At 39.1% G+C, this 20,624-nt stretch overlaps 1 protein-coding gene across 7 annotated transcripts in view; it reads right to left on the bottom strand.

Annotated features, from left to right (window-relative positions):
• CYGB (cytoglobin) overlaps positions 1-20,624 on the bottom strand; it is a 74,624-nt gene that overhangs the window by 31,227 nt on the left and 22,773 nt on the right. For all 7 annotated transcript variants that reach the window (XM_070937527.1, XM_070937530.1, XM_070937529.1 and 4 more), the window contains one exon: positions 2,749-2,980. In XM_070937527.1, coding sequence (XP_070793628.1) covers positions 2,749-2,980 — 232 coding nt within the window. The remainder of the gene's footprint in view (positions 1-2,748; positions 2,981-20,624) is intronic.

The following is a 20,624-nucleotide window of genomic DNA, read 5'->3' as shown; positions in this document are numbered from 1 at the left end:
AAGGGCATAGGGTTTAAGGAGGAAGCTGTATAATCTATCAACTATCAAAATTATGATGTATCCAAATTTGTGGGTAATTCATTTGGTGCTCTTTGCTCTGTAGTGCACCTTCCCTCTGTTTTGGGCACACTTTGAACTAAATTTATATGTATTTATGAGAACTAGTGAGTGACATAAAATTTTTGTCTATACTGAAGGACAATCATGGTATCATCCATCGGTCATCAACTAGAACCAATGAGAGATCTAGAGTTCAAAATCTATAGAAACAGAACTGCAGTAAGGTGAAGTTACTCCAGGTGCTCTATTTACGACAAAGTCAATAGCTTAGATCACGGATGGCAAACTCGCCGTGTCACGTTGCAGTCACATGACGCTTCACAGTGTTTTTCCCATTCATGGAGCTGGGATGGGTGTGGCCTGTGCATGATGCATCTGGCCCATGGGCTGCCAGTTTGACACCCCTAGCTTAGATCAAAGAGCACGAGCAAATAAGGGCTCGTTGGCTTGAGATTCTTTAGCAGAAAGAATATAGTTCCCTAGAACTGACAGAGGAAATCAATCCTGGAAAAAGACACAACATAATAATCTCTAGAGAGCAGCATATATAACTGCAGTATTTTCCATTAAAGTAAAAAACCTCTGAAGGACAGAAAGACACTCTAGTCTTCTCAATCTAAAAATGACAATCTGAGTAACCTTTCAAATAGCCCTTAATCCACTATTTTTAAAAAAATATTTTTGGAAAACAGCAATTAATTCAAGTCTGAGTTTGCTGCCTCCCTGTAGAGTGAATAATGGAAAAAATGTATATGTATTTGTTATAAGTACTCTTAGGATATTGCAAACAAACTCAACTCAATCCTCATCTTAAAAAAAATGGGAATGATTGTAAACAGAAGATTTTAATATACACATTTAATTGTTCATGGATCTTACAAGTAAACTGAATATTGATGATTGCACAAAATAATAATAATAATAATAATAATAATAATAATAATAATAATAATAATAATAATAATAATAATAATAATTTTATTTCTATACCGCCCTTCTCCCGAAGGACTCAGGGCGGTGTACAGCCTATTTAAAAACACAAGACCAACATCAATTTAAAATTTAAAATTATTAAATAAATTTGGCTCCATTTAAAACCCCAGAAATTTAAAATACCCCAATTTAAAATTATCATGTCGATAACCCGGCCTGGCGGAACAACAGGGTCTTCAGTGCACAGCGAAATACCCGGAGGTCGGGGATCTTATGTATTTCCGGGGGCAGTTCATTCCACAGGGCTGGGGCTCCCACAGAGAAGGCTCTCCCCCTGGGTGTTGCCAGCCGACATAACTTGGCCGATGGCACCCTGAGGAGACCCTCTGTGGGAGCGAACTGGCCGGTGGGAGGCTATTGGTGGCAGAAGTCGGTCTCGAAGGTACCTGGGTCCTATGCCATGGAGCGCTTTAAAGGTGGTAACCAGCACCTTGAATCGCACCCGGAAGACCACTGGGAGCCAGTGCAGCTCGCGCAGGAGGGGTGTCACATGGGCACAACGAGTTGCGCCCATAACCACCCGCACGGCCGCATTCTGGACCAGTTGGAGCCTCCGAGTGCTCTTCAAGGGGAGCCCCATGTAGAGAGCATTACAATAGTCCAGCCGGGAGGTAACAAGGGCGTGAGTGACCGTGCGCAAGGCGTCCCAGTCCAGAAAGGGCTGCAACTGGCGAATCAGGCGAACCTGATAAAAGGCCCCCCTGGCCACGGCCGTCATATGCTCTTCTAAAGACAGCCATGCATCCAGGAGGACACCCAGATTGCGAGCCCTCTCTGTGGGGGGCAAAGATTCACCCCCAATAGTCAGCGATGGCACCTGCTGACTATATCGGGACGCCGGAAGCCACAGCCACTCAGTCTTGGAGGGGTTGAGTCTGAGCCTGTTCCTCCCCATCCAGACCCGCACGGCCTCCAGGCAGTGAGACATCACATTAAGGGCATCGTTGGGGTGGTCTGGGGTGGAGATGTGCAGCTGAGTATCATCAGCGTACAGATGACACTTCACCCCAAAACCACGGATGATCTCACCCAGCGGCTTCACATAAATGTTGAACAGAAGGGGCGAGAGGACCGACCCTTGCGGCACTCCCCATGCGAGGTGCCTCGAGGTCGACCTCTGCCCCCCTGCCAACACAAACTGCGAGCGGTCGGAGAGGAAGGAGGAGAACCACCGCAAAACGGTGCCCCCTATTCCTAACCCCCTCAACCGCTGCAGCATGATACCATGGTCGATGGTATCAAAAGCCGCTGAGAGATCTAATAGGACTAGGACAGAGGAGCAACCCCTGTCCCGAGCCCTCCAGAGATCATCCACCAATGCAACCAATGCCGTTTCTGTGCTGTACCCGTGCCTGAAGCCCGACTGGGCTGATGTATAGATTCTGTTATTAGAATGAGATCAGGGGTGTCAAACTGGTGGCCCACGGACTGGATGTGTCACGCACAGGCCACGTCCACCCCAGCTCCCTGAATGGGAAAAACATCGCAAAACGTCACGTGATGGCAAAGTGACGGTGCAGGTTTGACACCAGTGAATTAGATGGAGATTCTACATCACTTAATTATTTTGAGATAATAAAGAACCAAATTGGAAATTGCAAGGACCTATTAGCCACTGAATATTACTGTTTTATGTCTACTTTATTTGGTTTGGGGTTTTCTTATCAATGTTCAAGGACATGATTTTGCCCTTACCTTAAAGTAGACAGGGTCGACTTTGTGCTTGATAGCATGTGCCTTGCCCACCAGAGCTAGCACAGAGGAGACCTTTTCTGAATCGTATATATTCTCCACCACACTATTAATAGCCCCCATGACCCTCCTGGCATGTTTACGCAGCTGCAGGCTCCTTTCCATCTCTAGTGGATCTTCCATGTGCTTGAATTGGCTGAAGTACTGCTTGGCAGATGGGAAGTTGACAAAAAACCTGCACAATACCAAAAAGAGAAGAGCACCGAGTTAGTTTGGAAAACAATATGTCACAATGTGTTTTGGGGTGGGTGGGGAGGAGAGAGTAGTGGAAGTGAAGTGAAATCCTTAAAGTAACGATTTCAAGAGGGAGACCCGGATGCCATTTTTCCTCACATCATTAGGGCAGCTTCTACCATAATTATGCTGGTGCATAAGAGCACCAGCGTGCCTACTGTCCCTGTCCTAATGTTTCCTCTATTTGTATCTATTTTATGTATTCAATTCATGCTTATACTTATATAAATTACCTAAAACATTCTTGATAAATAAATAAATAAAGTTAAGCTTTCAGATGAATTGTAATCATGCCAGCAGAAAAGTCAATTGTTTTTAAGGAATTTTGGGGAGCCAATGAAGCAATATTTTATAACAGAGCATTTTAAAACTGGAAGAAGCCTGAACTTCAAGTGATTTGACTGTGGAAGTAAAAAGTAAATCTAATTTTATGTGGAAGAACTGTTAGGATGAATGCATATCTCCCATATTTATCATTTCCTTTCACTGAGTATCATCAAGAAAAATCTGCCTGTCTATTGCAGCTAGTTTAAACCAAGCCTAGTGCTTTTATTTCAGTCAATATATTCCCCAGGATGATACTTTAAGTTTCTGTAGAGATGATTATCCCTTTAGCTCATTTTTAAGTCAATGCATAAAACTCTACCAAGCATTCATTTGTTCACTTATTTTATTGGATGTGTTGTTAAATTTTCATATTAGCCTCATGGTAATTTACAATAAAAATGGTGTAAGCAATAAAAATGGTATAAACAATATAAATGATTAAATCATCCAGTCAGAGGACAAGGGCGGTGGGCCAATATATCACAATTTAATGATGAGAACATTTGGTTCATGCAAAACTGTGCTTTTGTGGGGGAGAAAAAAACCCAACCCTTTGTTCTGTTTGTTTCCAATTTTTTTTCAGTGATGCGTATATAGGAGCTGTAATACCATTGAACTGGTTGAAACACTAGTCTAGTTCACTTTCTTAATGAACTATTGGGGATTTTAATATTTTTTTTTCTTTCCCGGTGGGACCAGTCTGTCAGGACAAACTGGTCTACCCAATTATGGGACGGAGCATATTGCTTCCGTTTTCGCCTTTCAGCCCCAATCTAGGAGCCTTTGCAGGCAGTTGCTTACGCGACAAACTTTTTTTGTGTTAAATTTATATTTTACAGACAAAGAAATAAAGGGAGACTAGTATAGATCTATTTCAAGCAATTTATCTCTAATCTATTTAGCTATTAAGCCCTGGTTCGAATCCCAGAATAGTATGGCTAGCTGATGAGAGCTAAATCGCTTGAAATAGATCTATACTAGTCTCCCATTATTTCTTTGTCGGTAAAACATAAACTTAACACAAATATTGGGGGTTTATGTACTAATTACACTCATATTCTGCTTCCCCCCCCAAGAAACTCAAACTGGGGTGGGGTGTGGGGTGGGGAAATGGGACATTTCTATCCTTCTCAACAATTCTGGAGAGATAGGATAAGGACTACCGTTACCTAGAGTACTTCATTGCTGAAAACTTGGGAAAAGATTAGCATGTGAATGAATCAGAATTTCAGTCAAGCTCTCCCCTTCTACTCCCAAATGCATCTTGTCTTCAGAAAGGTTCAAAAGCCTTGAACCATGTGGCATAGAATGGCAGCCTGAGGTATATTCGCCATGGCTTTGAGAGTTGCTTCCTGATGCTTGCACAGTTTGCTCTTCAAGCAAATTCCTAGTAGGCCAATTTCACTCCGGAGACAGGTGGGGGGGGGAGGGGGAAACAAAACCACCTGGCTGTTTTTGATCCTGATTGTTTCCTCCACCCACACACCATGACAGTGCATCCGACTCTTTTGGTTTCACTTGATTAGGTTGTTCCCACTTGGCCGGTCTCATACAAGAGGTTGTCAGGGAAGCCGTGTGAAACCGCAAATGGAATAACTGTATCTCCTGCTGCCTTCCGTTAGACATCTGGGATTCATCAGCCTGCCTAAAAGTAAGTTCTGAAGTGCGAAGAGTGTGTGGAAAGCAAGAGGATGGGAAAGGTGAGAGACAGAGGGCAGGAGGGGGGCAAGGAAGGGAAGGATTAAGTGCTTTATTTCGCCTTTTAAATATTCTTTCATTTTCTTTCTGATCCAGTCCAAATGCCTGTCTCTCCAGTTGATTTTGATAGAGGGAAGATTGCTTCTCTCAAGGAGAAGCAGCAACTTGGAATTAAGGAGAAACTTCCTGACAGTGAGGACACTTAACCAGTGGAACAGTTTGCCTTCAGAAGTTGTGGGTGCTTCATCACCAGAGGCTTTCAAGAGACTGGACAGCCACTTGTCTGAAATGGTATAGGGTGCCTGCTTGAGCAGGGCGTTGGACTAGAAGACTTCCAAGGTCCCTATTCTCTATTCTGATTGAAATGTGTGTCAAGGCTGCTGTTAACTAAGTCTCACTCTTAGGTTTCTCTGCAAAATACTCAGGTACAGGCCTGTCCAATGCTTATTTCTGCCAGCAACAATAGATTCCACCCATTTTTTTTTCCAGGGTCAAAAAGCAGCTATCTGATAGATGGTCCCAAAGCAGCCTGCCCAAAAAAGAGGTAGCCAAGCAAGTGAGACAAAGTGGATGCCGGATTGATATCTTAGTAGAATAACTGATGTGTTACAAAAGAGGAAAGAAGGCAAAGCAGGAGTCAAAGCCAAAGGATTGTGGCTAATATCTTAATTAGGATGAGCCAAAAATGGCAGAAAAAATATGAAATCTTTGGAAAAGTTTTGCAAGCAAGATGTTACAAAAAGCAAGCTGCTTAGATTAATTTTACTCCTCACTAGAGATACAGAATTCAGCTGGGTTATTAAATTACAAAAGTTACTTTGCAACCTATCCTTGCATTTTTGACTCTTGGCAGATCTGTAAAGCAAAGGAAAGCTGCACAGGGCTGTCTTAACAGCATTATGGGCCCCGGGCAAAGCAGTGTACTGCGGCCCCTATGATAACTACTCACAGGAATAAAAATGTAAACGGTCGATAAAATTAAACATATTTATTTTATTGGCACTTTCAACAAAATCGGTGTTGAAACATTAAAAACCTGCTGTGCAGCAACAACTAATCAACATGATAAACATTTGAACAATACACGAGGCTTGAAAAACACAATAATACTCAGTAAGCCATACAGTTGCTGTATTTATATAATACAAGGTGCATTAAAGGGTTAACCTACACAGATTAATATGGGGCCCCTATACTCGTCGGGCCCAGGGGCAAGTGCCCATCAGGCCCATGCATTAAGACAGCCCTGAGTAGCTGCAGTAAGATCATTAGCACAATTAAGTCAGCAACTATTTTGCTTAATAACCAACTTGCCCGTCCCAACTGTGGTTGCTAAGTGAGGATTATAATAAATATATTATATATATAAAATTATATATATATATATTATAATATATATAAAATACACAAACACACATATGTAAAACATATTTGTCCTTGTTGTTCTTTCTTTACTATCAGATTTCTTGTCTCAGGACAGCAAATCTAACATATATTTTCATTTCTGTCTATACATTGCAGAAACAATGTTTCGGGTTTCACTAAATGCATCCTCTCTTTGAAAGTGTTTTCTGTCTGAATGAGTGTGCGATGTAAGTCTAATTAAAAGGCCTTGAAAAAAAGGGCGAATGAGGAGCTCTGAAAATGACATTCAACAATTACGATCTGGACAAAGCAGACACACAGGTCACCTAGTCATTGTAAGAGCTGTGCTTTTTCTTATGTAAATTATGGCTATTATTTAAAACCTGCTTTTGTACACATATATTAGTAGAAATGAATTTTATATAAATCCTTATTGATTATGGTTTCCTAACTGGTCATGCTGATTTATATGAATGCATCCATATAAATCAGAGCTTCATTTATTTCTTGTCTTGGGCCATATTGAAGGGTTGGTGTTAAAAAGTTTTAAAAAGAAGGCAGAGGGCATAGTGAAAGAAGCTGAGGACCGAGTTAAAAGACCCTAATGTGATATAATGTGATTGTTTTATAGAACGTTGCCCCCCCTCCCAAAAGCATGTAATATAAAACTAAATAAGTTACATTGAGTGATTGCTATCTGCTTTTTAAATAGGAAAGAAACCAGCCCAGCACATACTGATTGTGAGGAATGCATACAGATACATAAAAGTCAGGAGTGATATCGTCACCACTACCGGCTCGGCCGAACCGGACCGAACCGGGAGGAACCCACCACTAATAAAAGTACATAAAAGTAGGAGCTGCAACATTTTGCAGTTCTGTATTGAGCATTTTAGATTCTAATGCTCCATTATGTTTTTCCTGTCCCACCTCCACTCGCCCTCCCCCATCTCTACAGCAGGACTTTCCTGCTATCCTGTCCACTAGGGCTACATTCCACTTTCCATCCTCCTTAAAATGTTTTTGAGGTTTTCACTTTTAAGAGGCTTCCCTTCTAATGCATTTATATTTCTGCAAAGAAAAAGGTGTGCTTTCTGACATTCCCTCCTAAGTATGAAGTATGGTATTTTGACTATACAAGCAAGTACACTCAAAGCCAGGTTTGTCAGAGTTAAAGCCCCTTCAAAATACATTCTGCAGGTGTGCTTTATTAATCTGCTCCATGGATTTTGGCTTCCCATGGATTTCAGCTATGTTTGCTACAAACCTCCAAGAATCATTAGAGATGAGTGGTAAAGGAATACATGCAATTGATTAATTAACCCTCAGCCAGGGGTGAAATCCAGCAGGTTCTGACAGGTTCTGGAGAACCGGTAGCAGAAATTTTGAGCAGTTCAGAGAACCGGCAAATACCACCTCTGGCTGGCCTAGAGTGAGGTGGGAATGGAGATTTTGCAATATCCTTCCCCCAGGAGTGGGGAGGGAATGGGGATTTTGCAGTATCCTTTCCCTGGAGTGGGGTGGGAATGGAGATTTTGCAGTATCCTTCCCCTGCCATGCCCACTAAGCCACGCACACAGAACCAGTAGTAAAAAAAATTGGATTTCACCATTGCCCTCAGCCTTTTGAATAATAGCTGGGAGTGAGGATCAAATTGCAACTATCTTTCAGCTTGGCTTACACATGGATTTCCCCATGGGGAAAAAAAAATCACACCAAGATGGAAGAAAACAATTGTGTGAATCCAAAGCTTGGTGATAACAACAAAAATATTATTGTATGCTACCGGAAAGCTTTGCAGATCTAACACTTGCTATTGCACAACATGGACAAATAAAATTGATAAAAGGCAGCTGTCAAAGTATGAATTCTATGGAACTGCTTATCTTATTAATTCCTTTTAAGCATCTTCTGCTGTCTTTTGAGACAGACGGCTGATAAGATGTGTACAAGATGTCTTTTGAAAAAGATCTCTTTTCCCTTGGCCTTTTGAGGACATAGGTTTTGTTTCTGAGATTATAATCCTATAGTTAAGAGTGCAATTCTATAGCTAATGGAAGGGTCTATGACAATTTGCCATGGCCAACTCGCAATGGCCAACTCAACACAGTCAACTTGCCATGGTCAACTTGCTGCGGCCAACTTACCATGGAACAACTCGCTGTAGGACAAGAGTTACACTAATATCAAAGAAATGGTGGAAAAGGATCATTAAAGAAAAGATGCAAAAGGAGGGACAGAATGAATTGTGAATGACAAAAATTAAAATAATTTTTAAAATTTATTTTAAATAATTAAATTGAATTGTTAAATTGTCCCATGGTAAATTTAAATTAAATTTAACTGGCTTTTAAATTGGGTTTTAAACCTCTTTAGATAAATTTGGATGTTTTTAATCTTTGAGCCTAAATTACTTAATCTGTTTCTTAATAGTTTTTAACTTCTATATGTATTTGTATTTATTATGGCTGTTCACCGCCCTGAGTCCTTCAGGAGTAGGGCGGTATACAAATATGAAAAATAAATAAATAAATAAATAAATAAATAAATAAATAAATAAATAAATAAATAAATTGATTCAGGACTTCCTGAATCAAAAATATGATTGTGCTCAAAATTGGAGAGCACTTCTAAATCCGATTGGCTTCTTAAGAACTGTGAGTGGGGCAAACAAAATATTATTCTGTTCATGAATTTGGTTAATTTGTTTCAGGATCCAAATTATTATTATTTGGTTGTATCTATTGGGAAATCCAGACTGAAAGAAATAGGATCCAAGATAAGAACTGTGCTGTTGGACAAGGAGGTATTGCTAAGGAAAGATATCTTAAATTTATGGATTGTTATATCCTTCCTTAACAGCAGAATTTGAGAAATGGTTGTATTCAACAGAAAGATTTCTAGTAAGGCTGAGAATATGTTTTCAGTTTGTATGTCTTTGAAATATGAAATCTCTTCAGTATGCTGGAAAAGTGATCTCAATATTAAACAATGTGGTATATATTTATTATCCTTGTAATCTTTCCAATATTACTTATGAAATATATTTACCATGTGAGATTCTTGGTTCTCTCTGAGCTTGGTGGTCTTCTTGCAGATATTTCATTATCAAACTAGATAACATAATCAGTGCTAGGAGGGAGTGGGGCTTGCTCTTATTTTTGTATACCGGTGATTTGCCCTGTCAGTGTTGGTGGGAGTGTTCTTGGTGGTTCATTAATACATTTGCCAGCCTGATAAGATAATTTAGAATGGAACCTAGTAAATCTGGAGTTTGGAGCAAATGGAGTAAATTTTAACACATGAACACCTTAAAACAAGAATCTTTAACCACAAATAAGAGCCAAAGGTATGCATATTATACTAAAGCCCGTTTTGTATAAAATTAAGCCCTTTGGAGTATTCTGATTCTCTCTGTATATGTGTATGTTGTTGATGGTCCTTCAAGTCAATCATCATTTCTGATGCCTACATGGACAAATCTCCTTTTGACAACTTTTTTGGAAATAATTTGCCAATACCTTCTTCCGAGGCCAGAGAAAAAAAAATCACTACCTCAAAGTCACCCAGTTGGCTTCCTGCCTAAGGGAACACTTATTTTGACACAATGACATCAAAATAAATAGGATAATAAGGATCAATAAAATAACATTGTTTTGAAGTAACTGTGGACCAGTTGGATGAAAAATATTTATAAAAGCTTTGCTAATGAGGAGAAAGCCTTATTTCAAATGAGGAAAGAGTTGTCTTTCATTTGTTTGCTTGTTTGTTCATAAAAGGGGGTCTCTGTTTCCACAGTTACGTCAATTAAGAGAGAGCGGGAATATTTTCCTATGAAGTCAAAATATTATCCACAACTATCCTGATCTGATTGAACCTTATGCAATTGTTGGCTTTTATAATTAAAAGAAAATAATTTTCCTCATAAATGACTAATGGCCTGAGAACAACACACGGCTCTAACTATTCAGTAATTGTGATGCTTAGTATTTTATTTAAATGTGCGCAGTGGATACCATCCAGCATAATAACAAATAAATTTCTCAGAAAATACACAGTTTGTATTAATGGAACGTTGCCGGATTGTGCCTGTTCTTTAAATAAATACTGTAAAACTCCACAATTACGGAATTGTAAAACAGCCACTATTTTTATTACCAGCAGCAGTTCTAACTTCTGATCAGGAAAATAAGTAAAGGAAGCTTCAGGGACGATACAACTTGACAAGAGTTAGTAAGCCCTATTTGAAATTTAATCATTCCTTAAGATAGCAATATTAAAAAAATCACACCCAGTAGAGGCTCCCAGGGTTCTTAAACCATAGGTATGCTTGGGATTTTGAGAACCTTTGACCAGTTATTTCACAAAATGGCTACTAGTCAGGAGGACTGTTCTCCAAAATGTAATATGTATTTTGCCAAAGAACAAAGTGATGCAGTTTTCCTCACCATTCCTGCCTCCTCAGCTTACTTTTATATTTTGGGATGGAGAAGATGGGAAGGATGAGCATATTTCTGGGAAAAGGACTTGGCTATCAGAAGCCACTTTTTATTATTATTATTATTCAGAAATGTCTATGCCAAGACAAAGGCATTTTTGGGGGGGAAAAGATTGCTACCCAGGAGCTTTATGTTATCTATTTCTTTTAAGGAAAATATTTAAAAATAAAACCAGGCAGACATAAAACAAGGCCTAGGGTAAATTAAGGAAAAGTATTGCTGATCAGATTAATCTAGTGAGAGGGTGAATTGTTTTCAGTGATTGTATAAACTATTTTTCAGGCATTTTAAACCTTGGACTTGGGTATTAGTCTTCCCTGTCGGGGTACAAAGGAGGAGTGTGAAGATTTTTACTTCCATAAATTCCATGAATTTCAAGATGAGATCTAACCTGATTAACTCTTTTTTATCCAGTGTTCTAATTTATAGGGGTTTCTTATATAGAAATTAACAGGAAAAAACAGTATTCAAGTCACCAAGGCCCTCCAAGATGCCATAACAAAGGCATCCACAAGATTATACTGTTACAAAGTACCGTAAGATCTGCCCTTTTATACATGTATGTGACATCATGATACATTATAAAAATGTGGAACCTGCATTCCATTGATGTGAAGCTTTATCATCTGCCTCCCACCCACCTGCCCCATAGATATCGCTATACTCTAATGAAGCAGAAGTGATGGACGATAATATAAGTCGTAGCACAACATGTGTCTTTTCATTTTGGAGTCCTTTCCCATTTTCCACTGCCTCATTGATTAGTTGGCTGATTTCTAATTCTATATGTGACAGAAAAGTTTGATCGGAAGGCAAGTAAAAATTCTCAGTCTCTAGAGTTATATAAAGGAGGAAAACAGTTAATATGTTTAGATCTGATGCTCATTTTCTAAACCATAGTTTAATTTGATAGTCTGGACTGGATCATACTCCCTAACATGATGCAACATGCATACCAAAAATGGGAAAATGCTGCTTTTCCAATGTTTGATTATCAGAACTGTACTAATATGGTTTCCAGTAATGAGTAACTGATAAATAAATTACAGTGAAACTTGTTAATTAGGAGTCTGAACAAACCAAAGATTAACATTGCATTGTAAGTGGCAGTAGAAATCCATCTGACTAGGCCTTAACCGATTGTAAATATCATGGTTAATATTATTACTCCAGAAAAAGACAACTCAGGTCCTTTGTGTTCAATCTCTAGTGAACAAACTAGCCAATTTTGGGGAGCACTGGACTAATATTGAGAAAACCCATTGATTTTGGGGAGCTGGTGAAAGTTAAACACATAGCGTCTCTTGTTTTTTCATGTAATCTGTTGACAAGATCTATATCTCTATTATCTTGTTGACAAATTAAAATATGTATTACTCTTATTTGATCTACTAGCCTCTCTAAACATACAGGAAAAAATGCTATAGATTCTCTCTTTCCTTCCATTGCTTCCACCTCTTCCCCCTCCTCCCTACATTCTTATGCCAGTCTCCAAATGGTAGAGAAAACATGGACAATCTAGCTACAGAAGGATTGCTGTTTCAGTTTTTGTCTGAGCACTAAGCCCTTGCTCTTGACCTTATGTAGGCAACTGCTTGTCCTTTCCGTAATTCTGTTATCTTGATTTTAGAAGCCCTGCTTTGATTGATCAAAAGCTTTCAGAGGTATTCACCTCAAAGAGCAGAAGCCACTGCTGTGTTTTGAAGTAATTACCAATCTTACAGAATCTTGTGCTCAATAGTCCTTTAACTATCATAGGCAATCTATTTCATGAAACCCAGGTAATGGCCATGAGATTCACTCTGTCTTCATTATTCCTGTGGCTATGGCCAGAAATTGAAATATCCCTTGTTTCATAAATCTGACTTTTCATTCTGTGATTTCACAAGCCATCTCTTTAGCTTCAATAGATGTGTATAGTATGAGATACATCATACCTTTATTCTAGGCCAGGAAACAATAAGGAAATAGTATAATTTGTTTGATTATTACATCTTTCCTCCAACAGCCCTCATTTTATCTTTATCTCAACCATCATGTGATTTTTCTTCTTCTTCTTCTGTGCCTTCCAGTCATTGTTGATTCCTGGCAACTGCCTGGGTAAGTCCCTGCAGTTTTCTTGGCAAGGTTTTTCAGAAGTGGTTTGCCACTTCTGGTTTCTCTCAGGTTTCTCTCAGCCTTCTTCCTAAGGCTGAGAGAAAGTGACTGGCCAAGGTCACCCAGCTGGCTTTGTGCCTAAGGCAAGACATGAACTCACAGTCTCCCAGTTTCTAGTCTGGGGTCTTAACCACTACATCGAAGTGGCTCTTTATGTGAATTTGGTTGAACGAAAATAAAGTGACTGGCCCCAAATTACTCAGTGAGAACTACTGCCAAGTGAGATCTCTCTATTGGCATATTAATAGCATAACCATTATACAGTACTGCATTATAGGACTTCCCAGATATTGTAAAGACATTAAAGTGAATAAGGTAAGAAAAAGTGAATAAGATATACCTAAGGATACAAGTTAATCATTCAAACAGAATTTCAGTTTTTCTTCTGCTGTTTGCCCCCTTGCACCAATTCCTTTATATAAGCATTTGGCTTCTGAAGCTTGGAATCACATGTCTCTCACCACATGTTTACTGAATATAAATCAGCTTTGATCTGTGAAAAACTGATCTAAAGCCAGTTTGGGTTTTGGGAACGTTAGACTGGTTGAGAAGCCATACTGTTGGTTAGATATTTACATCTTTAAAATATTAGTTCATTCCTTTCCTGATCATTTACCAGTGACTTGTTTTCTAAAGGGTTTCTGCACAGTTTCTGCACGGCAAAGAAAAACCTCATAATAAATATGAAATTAAGCCAAAAAGAGAGAGAGAGAAGAAATAGAAACTTATCATATTCCAACATTACTGGAACTGCTTGGTATTTAAACCCACAGAGTTTACATAATCTAAAACTATTTCAAAATATTTAACCTTCTATGAAACAATTACTGTATATGATGTTTCTTAGTTATCAATACATACAATTATCTGCCGTGCTGACTGGATAATAATTCTTCCATCATTATTCATTGAAGCCTTACATGTGGCATTTTAGGCTGTGGTTTATGGTAATCAGAACTTATGCCACATCAATTAACAGAGAAATAAGTTCCTTTCTTACAACTAAAAGTCTGTAGAGATTCTAAGTCATCCAGGTCATGGTTGTCCCAAAGGTGCTTTTTCAGGAGGCAACTGGACTTTCTTGTTTTCTCTTTGAAGATGTTTCACTTCTCATCCAAGAAGCTTCTTCAGCTCTGATAGCTCTGACATTCCCCACTATCCTGTCAGAGCTGAAGAAGCTTCTTGGCTGAGAAGCGAAATATCTTCAAAGAAAAAAGAAGAAAGTCCAGTTGCTTCCTGAAAAAGCACCTTTTTAAAAGAAACTAAAATCAATCCAGAATAACAGAAATACTAACCCTTATAATCTGCTGAGTAACAGCATTACGAGCTGGAAGAGAAATTTCTACTAGCAGAGAAAATCTGTTGCACTAGGCTAATGTCCTCACTGAAAGCACCAGTTGTACTTGTGAAAAACTCCACCAGCATTAATTTTGCTACTAGTTGCATTCCTACCAGTGGGCTCAAAACTGAGGGGGACTAGCTTTGGATCCACTGGTTTCAAAGCTTGTCCGTTCCCCCAAGAGGTCACAGGATGTGATCATTGGTGAGTCTGAGTAAATGGAATGGGACGACTTGCCATGGCCAACTTGCCGTGGGCTGGCATGTTGAATTCTTCTGGTTTTCAATGGGAGAGTTTTGTTTATTGGTTTGTTTGTTTTAATCATTACAAAAATAAGAGAAAATGTGCCTTGTATGCTACCTCATTTGATAAATTGGCAGGATTTTGGAAGTAGCAGACGATCCACTGCTTAATTTCCACATAGTGATGAATATTCTTAACACTACAGGAAATTACGGTAGGTTCCATTTATATCAGGGGGAGAACCTAACCATGAGTAATATCCCGATGATTTTAATTAGACTAAAGTGTGACTTAGTCTGCCTCCAAATCAGCTGCATATGCTTGCCTTAAAAATATTTACACTAAGACAATAACAAGAACAAGAACTGGCTATTTCTTATTAGGTAAACAAGCACTTCCTAATACTAAATTTCCTCTAATAGTTAAAAGCAAACAGCTTTGTTGCTATTTTTAATGAGAAATTCTAATCAAACATCAATTATGGGAGTTAGCGATGCCTTGCTTTCCTTGTCAGTGACATCAATCTTTGAACACATTGCCAAATATGAGGCTGGCCTGTTTTGTCACTGTTTTAGTGAAAGAAAACAATGTAAATCAAGCATTTCCCCGTGGGAGGAGATATTCTGTTTCTCATGAAGATTTCTCCTACAAAAGGAAGTTATCACTTATTCAGATCTTGTTCATTTTGCCAGAAACGTTATTTATTCTTTGCTAATATATCTATCCATGTATCTATTAAGTGAGTCTCTTGCAATTCTATTGAGCTCAGGCTAATTAATAACTCCTTTGAAGGTTAGATATCAGAAAAATACCTCCCCCCCCCACCAATCAGCTGTATGGCTGAACAGATCCAGCCAAAATCTCAGTTTCAGCATCAAGAGTAGAGGGATGTGCATTGAAAAATGTTTGGATGCAGCTGCCAACCATTCTGTCTTGAACCCAATGAAATATCTAAACCATCTTGGAGAGCTTAAAAGAGGTGGGTATTAGGAAGCTTGCCTCATGCAGCTCTTGTCCCTTTGATGATATCAGGGATAGCATCATTTCCACAACAGGTCAATGTCATCATTCCAGAAGGGAATCGCTGGGCTTCATTCTTGATGAAAGATAGCAAAAAGAGTGTGGAAAGATTGAGCACTTACTGGGTCTATCTAATGCTGCCATTTTCATTTTAGCTCCAGTATAGCAGAAGTGCACCCACACCCAATTGGATTGTGCAGGATTTGGGTGGCATAGCATATTTGGAATATGAACCTCAGAAATATTAGGGTATGTTTGGTGTTTCATCCCCCCCCCAAAATAGGGGAGAATTGTCATTTGTAGTCCAATTTACTTTGAAAGGTTCTGTGGGCTATAAAGGGAATGCTGCTTGGTTGCTTTTGGCTTCCAGCCTGTAGTTTTCAGAAGTAAAATAAAATTTGAGTGTCTTTCTGGGTACCTAGTCAAATCCCAAACTAGCACTGCACAAGGATATTGCTTTCAGATTATCTATATTTTCCATATTATTTCAGGATTATTGTTCAGGATTATTGTTCAGGAGTCAGGCTGTGTAATCAGTAGGGATTTATTAGGGGAAAATAGGCAAATTTTACTTAGTCACAAAGCTGAGAAAATCTGCAGTTCTATTTAATCTGTATACAGGTTGCTTATCAACTCGTTGATGGAAGTCCTCCACGCAAAACAATAATGATTCTGGTTAATGCCTGGACTAGCAGTTTCCACTTAGAGTCTTTGAGTTTAATCTACCCTTTTCTCCAGAGTGAAGTGTTCTTAATGAAGGAGTAGACTCAATGGCAAAACCTGTCTCTCTTTCCTAGAACAGTTAAACACGAGCCTCTCAGATGTCACTATATTTGAAACATCTCTCACTGAAACAGACAAAAATGAGGACTACCTAGTTTACTTGGTGGAGAAAAAATGCATGAAGAGGTAAATCAAATAGGACATTTATCTCCTTCACATACTTATAATTATCTCTTTTCCCTACCGGTCATTTGGGATATTTAAAAAAATCCAGATAAAACAACAATAAAACATTAGATTATTAAAGGATTAATTATATGTTGTGATAAGAATGCAGAACATTTGCCACAGGCATCCTTTGAGGCAGTGGGGGAGTATAAAGGAATGTAGAGCTGATCTCAAGGAAGGAAGAAGCAAGCTTAAAATCTCAATGGAACGATATAGTCTTTGCAGCCTGAGCATAATAATTAAGGGTTATTTATTTATTTATTTATTGGTTCGATTTATATGCCGCCCTTCTCCGGAGACTCAGGGCGGCTTACAATGCATTAAGCAATAGCCTTCATACTTTTGTATATACCTGCTTAGTGGGGCTTTTGGCCCCCCCAAGCGCTGTTCTTTTTTATACAAAGTCAGCTTATTGCCCCCACAATCTGGGTCCTCATTTTACCTACCTCAAAAGGATGGAAGGCTGAGTCAACCTTGAGCCTGGTGAGAATTGAACTTGCAGTAATTGCAGGCAGCTGGTGCTACTTAACAGCACTTTAGTCTGCTGCGTCACCAAGGCTCAGACCATTAAGACCATCTATTAAGACCATCCTTCCTAGAAAGAGAGCTCCATACTTAAGATGCTGTTATAAAAAAAAATACTGTATTTCAAACTATGTTTCTAGATCATGGGAGATGTAACTAGGGATGTCATTTGCAAACTACAAGCCTGTGAGCATGATAAGAGGCATTTTTCAGATGTCCTGGTCCAGGAGTGTCAAACTCACATTGTCATAGTGGCATCACGGGATGTATAGGAGCGTTTTCCCCCTTTGCTAAACCGGGGGTGAGGATGGCCAGTGCGTTATGCATCTGGCCCATGGGCTGCGTGTTTGACAGCCCTGATCTGGTTTATGAGCATCTGCACAGAAGACAAGAGGAAGCAAATGACATCATGCACATATGATATGGATTATGTAATGGAGGCAAACCCTATAACTTACATTGTGTGATGGCATCACGATGATGTGATGTCATTTTGTTTTGGACCTGGACACAAACCATTTAGGGCTCTACACAGAAGACCCATGATGAATTAGAAAGCTGACTGGAAACCGAACCAATATCAGAACTACTGATATGTGGCCTATAAAGGATATTGTCAAATAAACGTTCTTTTCTCTATCCAATTTTCCTTATAAATCTTTCACCAAATTGACCTCAGCTATTCCAATTACAAAACCAAGGTCTGAAAGCAGATTGGAAAGGATCCAAATAATCAGCTTCATTCAAAAAATCTCATAGATGCCACTGCCCACTGGAGCACTTTATTTAGAAAAGGAAGCTTGAAAATTGAATAATAATTAACAAGGGTCTTACAGCTGTTTTCTTTAGAAGAGTTATAAAATAAGCATTCTTCAAGGAAACATTCATAGTTTCTAACACCCAGTTAGTCAATACCCCTCTGGCAGTTTTTCAAAACCAGAATGGAAATGGGTTTAAAGATCATGTTATTGGCCTCCACCCTTCAAATGATTTGTTCCTGTATTTGGACGGAGCAAATTAAAACACATCCATCAAAGCTGGTCAACAGGCTGCCTCAATAGTTTGATTTTCCTAGTGAAGTCATAGTCCAAAAGGGCACAAGTATTTTGCAAGCTTGTTACAAGAAGTTGTAGGAAATTCTTCCTTCCTATATTGCAGGATGAAACTGTGCTTATATAACAAAGGCAGGGATGACCCCTACGGCAGTGTTTCTTAACCATGGCGACTTGAAGAGGTGTGGACTTCAACCCCCAGAATTCCATCCAGCTATGCTGGTTGGGGAATTCTGGGAGTTGAAGTCCACACCTCTTCAAGTCACCAAGGTTAAGAAACACTGCCTTACGGAATAGGTCTTATTAAATTTGCTTAGATTCAGCTTTCTGTTTTTCCTGACATTTTGTAGCCATATGCCTGAGCTGTGTACCAAGCAGAGGATTTACGGAGGGACTGTGAGCTGCCTGGGTCACCTCCCCCACAATGAATCAACAGGATTGCCAGATCTTGTGTGTAGAGAATCCCCTTCTAATTAGTCCCTGAAGTTATTCTGCTTATAAATTCCCCACTACTGTACAATATAAAAGCACCAAAATTCTAAACCCTACTAGATAATATTCTCTCCATGACTGCGGGATATTTGAATCTTTATCCTTTTTCCAGAATAGCAAAAACCTCTTTATCTATATGCCCTGCTATACGTATCCCAAAATGAACTGAGAAAAGCCTATGGTTGCCATGGAAGCCATACATTGCTGAGCTGCTTCTGTTAAGGAATGCTGAAATTCCCTGACATGATCAAAATCCTTTGATACTCTAAAAAGTTTCTTAAACATGACATAACGTATATATAACCAGAATGAGCCGTCTTTTTTGTATTTGAGCATCCACGAATAAATGATAGCTTAAGTTTTAGCAGTACAGTTCACGTAGCCTTGCGGTTGGGTTTTCAGTGAATGGGTGGTACGTATTCAGACTTTTCCATTTCTCATTCTAAGTTTCAAATCTTCTCAAGGAACTCTTTTCGGCACTGAATTGCTATTACAGTAATAGGACATAAACCAGATTTGGAATTAGAGTACCAATGATTTTCCTGCTGCATAAATATAAATCTATCTCCTTTTAAATTTAAACTAGTTGCTTGAAATGCCTGGTCCAACAAAGGACAAACAGTTGTTTCCTCTCTGATTTCAAATAGTAAATATTTTCCTGGGGATGACAAAGTTTATGGACCCCTCGCATCCTGGACATAAACTGTTTCAACTCCTACCCTCAAAACGACGCTATAGAGCACTGCACACCAGAACAACTAGACACAAGAATAGTTTTTTCCCGAACGCCATCACTCTTCTAAACAAATAATTCCCTCAACACTGTCAAACTATTTACTAAGTCTGCACTACTATTAATCTTCTCATCGTCCCTATCACCCATCTCCTCCCACTTATGACTGTATGACTGTAACCTTGTTGCTGGTATCCTTACAATTTATATTGACTGTTTCCTAATATGATTTGATTGCTTATTTGTACCCTATGACTATCATTAAGTGTTGTACCTTATGATTCTTGTTGAATGTATCTTTTCTTTTATGTATCCTGAGAGCGTATGCACCAGAGACAAATTCCTTGTGTGTCCAATCACACTTGCCCAATAAAAAATGCTATGCTATGCTATGCTATGCTATGCTATGCTATGCTATGCTATGCTATGCTATGCTATGCTATGCTATGCTATGCTATGCTATCCTATCCTATCCTATCCTATCCTATCCTATCCTATCCTATCCTATCCAAATTGCATTGAACTAGCTCCAGGACTGTCAGCCTCAGATGGAAGAATTATTTCCAGCCTCATGGATGTTCCCTTAAATGGATTAAGATGATTTTCATCAATTCTCCCACATACTTTGAAGACAGTCTTCTGCTCTCTGTTAATTACTGAAGAGCTCTGTAGTAACATGCAGGAAATAATGCAAGGGTCTGCAAAGAGAAAAAGAGGGAGGGGAGAGGGAGGGAGGGAGGGAGGGAAATTGGCAAAGATCTCCCCCCCTCCCTTTCCACCAACAGGAATGGGGAATGTGGAAGTCTGTTTTGCAGGGTGGGGGGAGGAAAGCATGATCTAATTTGTTACCACTTTGTTTGACCACTTTGTATTTTCCCTGTAGAGTGATAATATCTAATAATCGTTCCTGAGAGCTGCATCCTTACTGGGTTAATGTATTTGCAACCAGGTATAGAGCAGCAAATAGAAAATTGGGGTGAGAAGGGTGAATACCTTTTTTTTTTTTTGCTTTAATTTATATGCCTCCCTTCTCTGGAGATTCAGGGTGGCTTACAATGCGTTAAGCAATATACTTTTGTATATTTATACAAAGTCAGTTTATTGCCCCCACAATCTGGGTCCTCATTTCACCTACCTTTGAAAGGACGGAAGGCTGAGTCAACCTTGAGCCTGGTGAGATTTGA

Source organism: Pituophis catenifer, unplaced genomic scaffold (assembly GCF_029215685.1).
Source record: "Pituophis catenifer annectens isolate HBS135680 unplaced genomic scaffold, rPitCat1.0.hap2 SCAF_2, whole genome shotgun sequence".
In the NCBI taxonomy this organism is placed as follows: Eukaryota; Metazoa; Chordata; class Lepidosauria; order Squamata; family Colubridae; genus Pituophis; species Pituophis catenifer.
Note: the sequence above shows the minus strand (reverse complement) of the source record. Positions and strands in the feature narration are given on the sequence as shown.